This window comes from Strix aluco, chromosome 6, assembly GCF_031877795.1.
Source record: "Strix aluco isolate bStrAlu1 chromosome 6, bStrAlu1.hap1, whole genome shotgun sequence".
NCBI classification, from domain to species: Eukaryota; Metazoa; Chordata; class Aves; order Strigiformes; family Strigidae; genus Strix; species Strix aluco.
In genome coordinates, this window is record NC_133936.1 from 5,391,560 (window position 1) to 5,405,603 (window position 14,044).

General features: G+C 36.9%; 1 protein-coding gene across 4 annotated transcripts in view; it reads right to left on the reverse strand.

Moving 5' to 3' along the window:
• ARHGAP15 (Rho GTPase activating protein 15) overlaps positions 1–14,044 on the reverse strand; it is a 326,436-nt gene that overhangs the window by 148,454 nt on the left and 163,938 nt on the right. For all 4 annotated transcript variants that reach the window (XM_074828524.1, XM_074828523.1, XM_074828525.1 and 1 more), the window contains one exon: positions 12,208–12,334. In XM_074828524.1, the coding sequence (XP_074684625.1) occupies positions 12,208–12,334 (127 nt within the window). The remainder of the gene's footprint in view (positions 1–12,207; positions 12,335–14,044) is intronic.

Consider the following 14,044-nt stretch of genomic DNA (forward strand, 5'->3'; position numbering starts at 1 on the left):
ATATCAAAATTTTTCCTGAAATAAAATCAGGTCAGTCATCACAACAACTTTGAGACACTTCAATCAGCTACATGTGGGGTTTGCATGGGTGCACTGACTTTACGTTTGACCAGCCCCGGTTAAAATTCAGACAAAATGTTAAAAAGATACAATAGAAGACTGTTTTAGCTTTAAAATTAATGTTCCAGCTGACAAACGGCACAGGGGCTTAACCTACTTTAGAACATATTTAATAGCATAATTTAGTCTCTAAAAAGAAAAGCAAAATAACTAATGATGGACAAATTTAGAGGTCAAATCTAGTTCAGATAAACATTCAAAAGTTCAGATGTTTAACCAAACCTTATCTTGTCCATGAAAAGCCTTAACTGAAGAGCTCTATCAAATACAAGCAAAGCACAGAAGATTGTGAAAACTTCTCCTTACAGAAGGAAAACTATTATCAGGAACCAGCACCTTATTGCAGCACTCACGTGTTAAGCAGTTAAACATCAAAGAAAAGCAAAATATTTTCAGAAAACTGCTTTGTGGAAGTAGTAATATTTGGATGAAATCCAATACAGAGAAAAGAAAATAATATTAAGGGGAAAGATAATACAAATGCAATTAGACTATCAACCAATAAAACTTAATCTATCTATGCTTGATAGTTGAAACCTTCCAAGCTTAGAACAAGGAAACTGGAGATCAGAGGACTCTGTCTTTTGAAGTCTTGCTGTCCAGATCTTGGGGACCATTATCTAGCTGAGTATTTTAAAGACATTATGAATATTCTGTCACAGAATTAGAAAGCTTTATTATTATGCATGACCTGTAACTTGAGCAGGGACAGCTACAGATCAATTCCCAGTAAACAATTGTTTGGAATAGGTGAATTCTGCTAACTTAGTCTTCTGGACTAAAATCTGCAAAATAAAAGATCTGTTTTCAAATAACATTTTCATTGTGGGTTATTAATAAGAGAAAGTATAGCTGTAATGGATCCTCTCCATCCTTGCATTTACCAATTACAAATGATTTTTTAAAAAGTGTACCAATTACAAACAATTTTTTAAAAAGAGATGAGACCACTGCTGTGTCTTTCCTGGCACTGTTTCTTATTCAGCAGGCAATATCTTCTACAGGACCCAGAGGAAAGAGAAAGTCAGACAAATGGTGTAACAAACCAATTGTGCTTCAGGATCCTTTAATTTTCTTTGCCTTTCCCCACGTCACCACCTTGACTCCTCCTTGCTTAAGCCTGTCCCTCACCTTTTCTTCTGTCTCCATCCCTCAAGACACCTGGGCAATTAACAGAAAAGTTTTCTTTTCTCATAATTGGACCCCAAATTCAAACTATCAGATGCCCCAAATCTTGAAACCTAGCAGAAGACTTTTTAAGCAAGACTTAAACTTTCACTTCAGAAATTACTAATGTGTAACTTACATTAAGAGCAAGGTTGCAACGAGAAATCAAGTATCCCACTGTTCCTAATTGTGCCTTAATATCAGTACTACCCTCGATCCATCATACTCTTCAATTTTGAGATAACATTGTATAACAATTCAGGTACTACAGTGTTTTGATTATTTCTCCATTAATTTTTAGTGCTATCTTTTGATTTTCATTCAAACACATCAACTGAAATACCTTCATATGAAGAAAGGAAGGTAGGAACATTATAGCACCCTAAAATAATTATCTTTCATATTACATAGACAAGAAAGATCTATACACATGTTTTCACACAAAAATTTGTACTTTTTTTTTTTTTTTTTTTTTGCAGGAATAGAACTTCTCAACTTCTTGGAAACCATAGCAATGAGACAAAGCTTTTGATTTAAATGAATGCATCTACAGCTTGGAGAGAAGACAGTCAGAGTGATCTTGAGATCATCATCTACACTATTTAATTTTTAGTTAACTTTCTGCTTCTTCCAGTTATGTCTTCTAAAGAAAAAACCTGGGTGCTGTTCAGGATCCACTTTACTCCAAGACTCCTCCCAAAAGGTTTTATGGACAAGACAGCACAAAGACACTTTGCCTCTGTTTTACTCTGCCCTTTAACTTTTATCCCAGAGAGCATTTTACTTTCAAGCATAATACTACATGTCTACGTATCAGGCACATTCACCACCATGTTTTAAAAACATCAGGGTGGTGGGATGCGTATAACCATCAGTCTATATCAGACACACACATTGACAACACCAGCTATATCCACGTGACCAGAGAAGATCTGAGGAAAAACTTTATCTGAACTGGACATGGTCAGTCTGTCCTAGAAAGAACAAGTACAGAGTGATGTGGATGCAACCCACATGTTCCTACACCTTGAATGAAATCTTCTATTATAGATACCCACCAAGCTAAAGGTTAACTTGCTCTGATCTATATTTTTGTACCTCAAACCCTCCTAAATGTCAAATGACCCAATCTGTGTCTGACTGTTCTCCTTTTCTAACCTGCCTACATCTGGCCACCTTCCCTTAGGCTCTGGGTCCTTGGGCTAGAGTATAACCTTCTGCAGCAAAAGTGATTATAAAACATACTATCACTAAGTGACTGCAACATGTATGAACTATAAAGCTTTGCATGCAGAAACATACTCTCATGAGCAGGGCTTCATACCTGCATGCTTTTAAAATTATTTCTGTGTTCTGGACAAGGTGTCTTCATGAATTTCATGATAATTTCATGATAAACCTTTTCCTCTCCAAGAGTTTTTTTTTAAAATGTATTAACAATGGAGTATTTAAAATTGTTTTAATTTAATTTATTTTAAATGTGCTGTTTGAAAAAAGTTGCTCATTTTCATAAGAATGCTACTTTTTTGTATAAATTGAACACCTTAAAAATTAATTACAAAAACTGTTATCACATGTAGGAACACATTTTATATGTTATAAAAAGGCTTAAGGAAGGCTTCGGTTTTTACAGAGAATGCATCGGTTGCTAAAGATTAAAGGACAGCAGGATCTACATGTTCTGGTTGTTTACTTTTTATCTCTAAAGAAGTGACCATGAAATAGATAAATACAATCCCTAGACTGTATCAAGCAATCCATTTCCATATGGAAGAGTGAATTCCAAGGAAGACCTCGCCTTGAGCACCCATGTGCAAGAAATACGGACTGAAACTGGAACAGATCCAGAAAAGGACTATTTGAGGTTATCAGGAAAAAGAGCAGCAGCCTATCATAGGAAAGACTACAAATCATGACTGGTTTAGTCTACCCGACCAAACAGGAGATGAAATAATACTACTGTCTGTAACTCTATTTGGGGTGGTACACCTGAGACAGAAAAGCACTGCTGAAAATAAAGAGCTAGCTAAATGCTGACACAAGAACACATTCTTACCACAAGTCCATTTAGGCTGAAAATTGGAGTGCTTTCAGCTTGAAAACTGAAGTTTTGGAACATTCTTTCAGCCTGAGCTGAGGGGCTAAAACATTACTACTGAATTTCATTAATTATGAAAGGAATCAAATGAGGTAGTTGTTTTCAAGAACTGGGGAATTGATTCAATGCTACAAAAAGTCTGTCTGAGGCAGATAATGCTATGTTACACTTTTCAATAACAGTAACGCAAGTTAATTCCTCTTGGGTGATTCCTGGGCACCGTTAAGACAATGGCCAATGGAATTAATTAAATGGAGCCAAATATCCTTGGTGGTGAGGGGAGCTGCTCATATGTCATAACGTTCTCTTCAGCATCAATATTTAAAGCCATCTACTTGGAACCTTTTACTTAATTGAGAAACAATGCAGCATTTAACCCTTCGGTAGTATTCCACCCTTTGGCTTTCAGAGGCACGATCTGTTTATCTGGCACATCAGCAGGCAGCTGGTGGAACAAATAGGAGATCCTAGAAAGCACATTCTTTTTTAAAGCGTTAATAAGTCCTGGCCAGAAGACAGTACCATGCTTTCATCCATTAAGTTGGTCTTTAAATATCTGGGATTTGAGGTCATAATTTAAGTTAAATACATCTTCCAACCTGGAAGGTACAGACATTTAAATGATTTCACCATGGGGAAAAAGGTGAGTCTGGGCAGTAGGTATTCCTATCTAGAGCCTCATTTACAGTCTCTCTAATTGAGCTTAATTTAGATTTTTATAACCTAAAAACCTCCTTATTTCTGTCACATTCCTCTCAAAGTACCAGGAGGACTGCATCTGGATTAGTTATGAATAGTAGTGAAACCTCAGAATACAGTGAAGTGTGAGAATAATTTTTTCTGGCTAGCAATTGGGGTAGTCATTTCAATAATTACTACGAGAGGCTTCAGAATTAGGCTGACAGGAGTGACAGAAAGCTGGGCTGGCTCTTCCTTCCCAAAGAACAAAGCTCAGCAAGTCCTTCTCACTTGCTCTAATTCTGACCTCTCTCCAAAGACAGAAGTCTAAAATATTTCTCATTGCAGTGAAAATAACTGCGTCTATTTAGGTGTTATCAGTTGTCAGCCTATAGTTTTTCCCTGCAGAGGCAAAATATGGAGATGTACAAAACTGGAGATATACTGACGACACAAGTGATGGAGGGTCAAGCAGATCTAACTGTCTGCATTTTCTATTGCTTTAAACTATAAAAACAATGACATTCTGCACAATATACAACAAACTTTAGTTTTACATTCAAATGTAAACAAAGATGTACTTAGTAAGGAATTAAGAGACTGCACCAAACCAGTTCAAGGCATGTTGGATATTTGGGCTTAAAAGTGATAAAGTCAGAAAAAATATCTTTTCCTCATATCACAGGAGTTGGCCTCACTTTTAGTACATGGAAGAAGCACAACTGCTTGACTTCAATAATACCTAAAATGCTCATGATTATTTTGTGATTGCTTTTTCTGAAGCAAGTGTGCATTTGAAACCACCACTACAAATTTTTCCAAAACATAGTTTTCTTAAACACTGTGTCAGTACATGTAGTTCACTAGGAAAAAACTTAAAGTAATCGTGACTGTCCAGTCTCTACTTGCCTCCATATCAAATTTATCTTGAGTGCACATGTAGGAGTTTATTTTGTTAAGAAAAATATATGGTGTCTCTCTCTTCTCTGGAACAAAGAAGAAATATGGATTTGTAACCCCCTTTTTTTTCTTTAAACTTAAGTCCTTCAATAGCGTTTTGAACAAACCTAAAGAGATTTTAAGACAGACATTTTGTATTATAACATTCCCATGGGTCGTATGTATGATCGTCTTTACTAAAGCTCCTTTCAGTCCCAGTTGAATAAATATGCATTTTATTTCACTAATCTTGAAACAACAGGAATAAAGTTTACCCAGGTCTTTTATACCTCAGAGAACAAAACAAATACTACAAATCTTTAGAGAGAAAGGATATACAAAAGGGCTTGAGGTGAATGTTTCAAAGCAAATACTCTTTAAACGATGTGCAAATTGTTTCAGCACTTGAACATGATTTATGAAAGGGGATTAGTCCACTGAAACAAGAACCCAGTTTAAACTGTTGGGTTTCAAAGTCAAAGATGAGAAGCGTTTGCTGGAAAAGGCAGAAGAAACCGGATAGTAATCTATAGTGAGGATTTCTGATTGATTTTCTTTAACTAACTCAATCTTACATTAGCTATCACTGTCATTCATACTTAACTGTGGTGGGCAGTATAAAATACCTTCTTTTATGATATAATTCTCCATAAAAATGAAGTATGCAATAGTGATAATTAAGTAATAATGAGGTAATTAATAACTCAGTGACTAGCTCTCTATTTACCAGCATGTCCTGTAAATGAGCACAAGGAATATGAAACAATTAAAGATTATCCAAGCTCAAACAGATAACTTTTCCAGACAGTTGTGTGTCAGTGAGCAGACCAATGAGTCACAGGTCACATCTATAATAATACATTATATTATATTGTAATATTCCCACATACTCTTCACATAATGGGTAAGAGCTACTCTTAAGTACTATAAAAATGATCACTTTTATGTAATTGTAAAGATTAATAAGTGAGCTAACTTCTCATGGTTCTATAATGACCCTGCTGTTCTAGTAGGTAAAGGAAAATTTAATGATCCTGCTCAGATATGATTAATATCTAACTTTTTCCTGACTAAAAATCTGGACTTGGTTCAATAAAAATGAATTAAGTGAACATGCACTGATTTCCCTGCCAAATGTTTATATGGAAGTTGGTTATGCCCAATTTAAAAATATGCTTTTTCAACCCAAATAGTAAACTCTGGAAGGATTTTGGAAAGTGAAGTGGAAATAAAACAAAGAATTAACGAAACATTATATTATAATTGATGGAAACAGGATATTCAAATACAGGAAAAAATCCGTTTTTTCTTGAGAACTCGTCACAGCCAGTTGTGATTTTGGGTGCAACATAATCTCTTATTATCAGTGGAAGTGACACAATTTGTTTCTGAATTTGGCGTGTTTTGTTTCCAAAATGCCAGTATTATTACTTTCTTGTTGCTGAATCAATATTTTCCTAAACTTTAAGAAAGGAGCATACCTACAGTAAATGTTACAGAGAAACATGAGAGTAAAATCATGTCAAAAAATAAGTTTAGTCCCTATAGCCCAAATGAATGCTGCCACCCTCCATAAACAGCATCTTGAATTTTCTTTTTGAGGGTTTTTATCAGGATCTGAAGCTGACTGCATTCCTGTTGATGCAATAAAAATAAATGCCATAAACATACAGGCTGTAGAGTGACAAAATTAACATTGCAGTAGGAAACCGCATATTTGCATATAGTTTTCATTTTCCTTTCTGTTTTAATTGTTGTCATTGGTAATACTGCACTAATATACATTACTGTTTTATACGTCTTGGTTTTATTAAAAGTAATAAAACTGACCTATACATAATGCTAACATTGTAATGTAATAATACTCCCTAAATAGCAGCCATTTGGCTTTGAACTTCACATCTAAGTAAAATAAATGGGCTGGGAAGGGGAAAGAATTCAGACCTCATCAGAGCTAGCAAAGAAATGGAGTGATTTCCCACTTCTGCTGCTCTAATTAGCCCCCTTATCACAGAGGTAACCCGATGTGGGCGAAAGACTCTGTTAGCTATGGCAGCATCTGGCCCTCGACAAGTTTGGGTGAGCCAGTAAAACCTCTCACTGCATCCCAAAATATGGTCTCTCAGCATACTGGCCTCTTCACATGTTAGAAAGAAAGAGAGCAAAATCACACAGGTTCCTCGCCATCCACAATTAGGTGGCCTTTTTCTAAGACCTCTAAACAATGCTTTCAACAAAACAAGTTTCTGGGTTTTTTTCCTCCTGTCATTATATAGCTGAAGCTATGCAAACACGTGTGTTTGTACCCTGGGAACCATCCCTTCAATAAACAATAGCCTCAGCAAGGCAGTGTTTGCCACAGAAATATCCAGTCCTGTGCAGGGACAAACTAAACCCTCAAGCAAACCCTCAAAAGAAGCTGTAGCCAGGGAAGGAGAAAGCACCACACAGAGCCAGAAAGGGTTAAAGCATCACCAAATTCTCCATTTTTTCCATCACGTCCACTGAGAGTCCAAAATGGGTTTCTGCTGGGTTGTTTTTTTTTTTTTTTCCCCACACACATTGTGCAGTCTTAATTATCTAACAAGCTGCATTCAGAGATGATTCTGGATGTTTTAGTAACTACTTAGGAATATTTACATGCCATGCTTTGAGTTTCAAAATTCATCCTTCTGAAGTAAGGAAAACTGAGTGAAATAAGAAAAGCAACTTTGGGCAATTTTAAAGCACACACACAGTCCTTGGCTAAATACTAGGGATGGTGTGCCTGACTTAAAAGTCTATCTTTTAAGAAACCAAAGCAGGTTTCAGAGCCCAGATGACGTTGTAGCAAATACCTCTGAAGGCAAATCAGTATTATGATCCAAAGGTTATTATAGTTTTCTGGATTAAAAAGATGCTAGGAAGCATATTCCCAGCCACTGCCCTGCAGCTATTCCCTGGGGAAACGTGAGGGCTGTGGCCTCCCAAGAGTGATGCTTTGCCCTTTGGGACTAAAAAGACCCATTGCTCCCTGTTGAAAGTGCAAGAGGAATTTAGGTAAGGAAAATATCATTATTTGAATTGGCCGGTGGCCAGTGTGCCGGGGCTAAAACCCCGATCCTAACGAAGAGCGGAAAGGAATCCCAAGCCTGCTGTTTAATATGCATGACATGTCGGCTTTGCTGTCAACTTTTCCTTCCACCCCCTGCTTTTGCCCGCTTTTTCCACCTGTTGCAACTTGTCCTTATTCAGGCTGAGAGCTGGAATTATCTTACTTCGGTGTCTCATTGTGTCTGACACAATGAAGCCAGGATCCCCGACTACTCTTATTGAGACACTGTGATCATGAATATCAATAATACTGCACAGCCCATCAAGGCTTTCCTTTTCAGATATATATATATATATATTTATTTTTTAAAAATCTTGATGCTCTTGTTGTGGGACCTCAAGCTAGAATTCAAATATGGAGGAGATTTTCCAGGATCTGTCACAGGACTGCATGACTAACCACTGGGTTTTAAGTAAAGTGTTCTTGAAGATAAGAAAAATATGCAAGTAGAAACAATAAATATAATGCAATTCAATCTTATCAATTCAGGCAGTTCCAGCTTTTATGTGGCAAACAAGGAGATCAAATTGCATTTATCTAATATCACAGATTTTTTAAATGTCTAAAATATTTAATTATTTTGCTTTGGCAACCTAAAGCTGAGGAACAAATTACTGTTCCCACTACATAAGGAAATAACTGACAACAATTAGTATTTATTCTTGTTGCTTTTGTAATAAAAATAGAATTCCATCACTTTCAAGGAAACCTAAAATATTAATAAGAATGTGATGAACTGAGTAAATGTGACGCCATAAGGAAATGATGGAGAACAGGTTGGAAATATAGTGCTTGGGGAATGGATTGCATTATCAAGCTTGTGATTGTGCATTTTGACAAGAGCAGCCCTCAGATTGATACGGTAGCCAAAGGGCACTCTTCCTACTGCGAAGCCGTTTGTTTCCATCCGGAGAAGGGGGAGTAGAAGGGGAATTGATCCCCTCCAACAATCGATAGCGACTCCAGCCCAGGAGCTTCCACAAGAGGTCACTCCTGAGTGACAGCATTCCCAGATGATGGCCAAAATGCAAACCACAGAGCGACCATGGACAGAAAAAGCAACACTGAGCTTCGTGGAGAGCGCGGAGTTGGTTTCATTGTCCACCACGTGACTCTCCTGACAGCTCCTGCAGACCATGCACACAGTAAGGTCTCGGTTTTTGGAGAGCTGAACGATTTCTGGGAACAGTGCAATGCACAGATCCTTTCCTTACCCCCCATGCACCGTGACAGCATCTCTACTTTCAGTCTAAACCAGGTGCCTGGTTTCATGTGGTATAAAATTAACGTGGCAGACCACCTACCAGCAGACCCAATTATAATTGGTACTAATTAGGAGGTTTTTTTGGCAACCTTAGGAGAAAAAAACCAAAAACCTACAGTCTGAATGATAACTAAATTACTTGGAAATTATGAAGTCTGCCACTAATTTAAAAAATTATCGGTTTAGAACAACACTTATTTGCATAAAAAGGAGCAGTGCTGCAAGGCAGTTTCCTTGCACCAAATGTATACTTCTTCTAATGGGGGAGGTTGCTAGGGTGAAAAACATATTCTTTCTGACCCAGCATTAGCTGTAAAAATTAAACCAGTGCAATAGTTGGCATCATAAAATAAAGAGTAATCTCTTTCCATGTATTTGAGAGCAGGATCACAGTTTTACATATTTTGGTAATGTTCCCCAAGGCCATCCTTGATTTCTTCTTAGCTCAAGAAAACTTCAATTACAACATGAGTTGAATCCAAACTGGATGAGAAGCCACTGAAAAGCTGCGTGACCAAGAAGACGGACACTCTGTGAACTTTGGAAATTGAGCCTGGCAGTTTGAGCCCAATTCTCAATGAAATCAGTGTCTACAGCTCAAAAAGCATAACTGAGAATTACCATTTGTCCTTGTAGTGTAAGCAGAAGCTATTAGGATTAAACATAAAAACCAAATTCCTGCTACTAAGTCTCTAGGGGCAGTCTCACCAGTTTTAAATTAAAGAGTAAATTACTGGAATACTTTGGTTAGCATATACCTGTCCTTTGTATAGTTGTGCTGCTAAAAAACCCCAGTGACACAGCAGTACCATCTAAAACTGGTTTTTGCAGCCTTAAAATGTAGAGAAGGTAAATACAAATGAGTCTGAACTGTCTGAATATTTCATTAAAGATTATTGAGGGGTGGGGGTGGTGGCCTGCTAACATATCAGTTGCTCATTTCTGTGTTTAACTGGAGAAGTTTTAAGCCATTTTTTAAAAATCTCCTTTGTTTGGATCTGACATTGGCAGTAGTCAATAATATAAGAGCACTATAAAATTATAAAATTGTTAAACTTTTTAAGAACTTTATAAACACACTTGCAGATATTGCACATATCTTCTCTGTGCTCTGCAGTCAAACTGGACAATGAAACGACCACCTGTTAACTGCTAACAATGTGTCATTACCAGTTCTCATGCCTTTTTAAAGCAATTTTGGCTCTAGCTGCCGATAATTCTGGCTACGATACTTGTGTGAACATTAAGGGCACAGAAAGCCAAAGGCAGAAAACTGACAATACAGTTTGTGCTTAGACTACTAATAAGTAAGTGAATAATATGATTTTTCTAATTCCACATAATTGCTTGATCTCAAGGGGCCAAAAAAAGTTCTGAATACATATTTTAGAAGCAATCTAATCTACAGTAGTTAAATGCAAGCTTCAATTCAGTGAGATTTCACAGCAGATATTTTCACATTTTTCAATAGTTTAAACAGCATTTAACAAAACGGAGGTTATTCAGCATTCTCTAAGGTTTGAAAAGAAATGTAGGCTAAGTCTCTGTCACTGCTCATATTCACTTTTTCTGTTTTGTCTGACAAATTATCATTTAAAGATATGTGAGAAGTCTAAATAAATAAATAAAAATTCCCTGAGTGCTGAGGCAGTTTATGAGCATTTTACTATTAGCTACAATAAGAGCAGAATTAGACCCTCAAAACTTACCATGCTCTCAGTCTTATTTTTCTTCCTCTGAGAAATGCTACACACAATACAAAGATATTGGGACAATTTTTCACAAGCTACATTCAGGCTACTTTATAACAGAAAGAAAAACCTTAAAAAACCCCAAATCTCCAAGATAATAGGAAAACAACAACAACAAAAAGCTTTGGTCTGCAAAAAGAGACTATTTAATGAATCTGTATTTGTGTGTGTATGCGCGCATGCATGTGTGCATATATTTATGATTGTGTGGATAATTATAATTAAAAATAGCTATGTTGGATCTTTTTAATGCAACTCTTTTTTTAACATCTAAGGCTTTGATCCTGCACTGAAATACATGCAGGCAAATTCCTACACAGCACTTCGGTACCTATAGGTATCTTGTACCAGCATGTGAGTCTAAAGCTGTCACGGCGCTTACATTAGAAGCAGTATGTGAATCTCCTGCCAAACAAAGAAGAAAAACAAAGATTCAAGAGAGGGCGGAATTAAAAAAATGCTGAGCGAGTGATTCAGGGTCACCACCAGCTCCTGCATCTACTGCCCACAATATCATGAGCATCTCGGCACAAGCTGGAAAAGGAAAGCCTCAGTGGAGTAAAGCACATCCCTGCTAGTCTTAGATCACTTTCTTTTCTAATCACAGTGGCAAAAATCAACCTCGATCCCTGGAATTTACCTTCTATAAAATTATAGATATATCAGTGATTGTCGGCTAGAGAGGATATGTCAGGTCTTTCAGCCATTCAGTGTATAAATATACAACAGACAAAATTACTCTGGCAATTTGAGGTATTTTACTAAAATGGAAACAAAGCAACTGCAACAGACCATTAACATAGGACTCATGTTGCTTATTTTTAAAAATAAATGGCTTGAATAAATGTCTTTGCTCCTAAACAAATTTATTTTGCTTAGGAGAGAATGTCACCCTTTAGAAGTGTGGAGCTAGTAACTGTCTTTACTTAAATGCAAGTTATGTATATCAGCAGAGAACACATTCAGCTTTAAAATTCTCAGTGATCTTCCTTACATTCTGTATGTAATAAAAATTATCTTACCCTGTAATGGCATAGTCATTTAAAAAGGACAGGAAAAAAAAAGAAAAAAAAATCAGAAAAGAAAAAAGCCTTACTTAAAGATTTTCTGTGTTCAGGCTTTGGTTCTTTGGATTCAGTGTCTAAGCTATTCAGTAATTCGATGCTGGAGGATCTTCTGAGTTTGAACTCCAAATTTCTCGATGTACAACTCCGTTCCTTTGGCTGGGAAAAGAATATATATATATATATGTGTACACATATGTGTATGCTTTTAATAAAATTATTATTTGTAAGAATGAAGCAAGAGATTACAGAATGCCAGTACAGAATCAGAAGCTAGCAGACACACACAGAGCAAGTGATGCAGCAAGTATATAATTTAAGGAAAGTGTAATGCAAAATTTGTCATATGGCAGAGCTTTTATGGCCCTGACAGACTGATCTTAATTTCTAAGATAAATTCCCATTTAAGTGAGGAAAACAAAAGGCCTACTTCTTTAGGCTTTAGGGACCAAAATGATTTCCACATTGCAGGCTACTTCCAAACGCGTGTAAAGAGGAAGGTTGTTTAAATTGCCTTTCTGGGTAGATAGTTACAGTAAATATTCTTGCAAACACAATTGTTTCAAACACCCTTACAAATTTGGGGTTGAATTCTGCTTGTCTAAGCTTAGAAAAGAGGGGGGGACTTCTCCCTTGCTCTAATTCACTGGCATACAAAGTGATAATTAGGGACCATTAATGGAGAAAAGACTTAAAAATAGAAGAAAAAAGGAGATGATCTTTTGGCTAATCAAACGTCTCTTCCCATGACCTCTGGTCAGGTGAGATTTAGCCATCCCAACAGCCTGGAAAGCTACAAGGCTTTACACACTCATTCAGAGTTTTAAAACTGAAATAAATGACACGTATGAAATGGTCACCGAGGGCTTCGTGGTGGCATCCTGTCCTGCACACCCAGCAAGAGCAAACCTTTGTGGGACAAGCCCAGCCCTCGGGTACCCTAACCATGTACAACTCTGCCCCACCAGCTGTGTTTCTGCTGCTGTTGCTCGCTGCTCACTCAGAGCTGCTGATGCCACAATATTACCTTAGTTGCACTAAAAAAAAAAAAATCAAGTCTATTAGATGTTTAGCTGACTAACATGTGAAAAAAAAAAAAAAAGTATTCTGAGTCTCCACAGAAAACTCCACCCCAAAATCTTCAGTAGGATATCAATATCCTCACACACCCAATGAAATGCACAATATGAAGACATACATGATCAGATCAAACTTTCCTTGGCTGATTATAGCCTCAGGGTAATATAATGTTTGTAGCTCTTTAAGGAAACGGTAGCTGTGTTCAGATTAACCCTTTCAAAGAGGCTGCCTCTGCCCGCTCTGCCAATTCCATTGCAGCAAAACCTCTGAAAAATGCAAGAAATGGGGATATTTTTCTCTCACCAGATTCTGCACTGAACAAGGAAAGTCAGTGCCCTCTAAAAAAATACGTTCTTGGATCAGGCAGGGATAGGAGGAAGATATTTGGAATTTGTACTGAGAGTGGCAAAAAAGAAAGAAAAAGCTACAGCTGAATCTGGTTTGGTAATTAAAAACTGTTTTAATAAAACGCAGCCCTGCTTACTTCTAGTAGAAAACCCCCAGCCTTCCTGGGAGAATAACAGCAATCAGTTACAAAGGAATATTATTTGCTAGTGTTATTCTTGTGAATAAGTAATACAAAAATTCATAAAAGGCTCAAATGTATTAATAGTTCTATTGAAGATTATATACTGTAGGCTGCATAAACAGAAAATGCAAAAATTCATTAGTTATTAAGTGCTTGTGTGCTTTTACAACCCTCAGCAAACCAATGTCCTTGTTATTTCAGAGAAATAAATGTAGCGTTCCGTTTCGAGGCAAGAAGCAAATGACATTTTTGTTCAACAA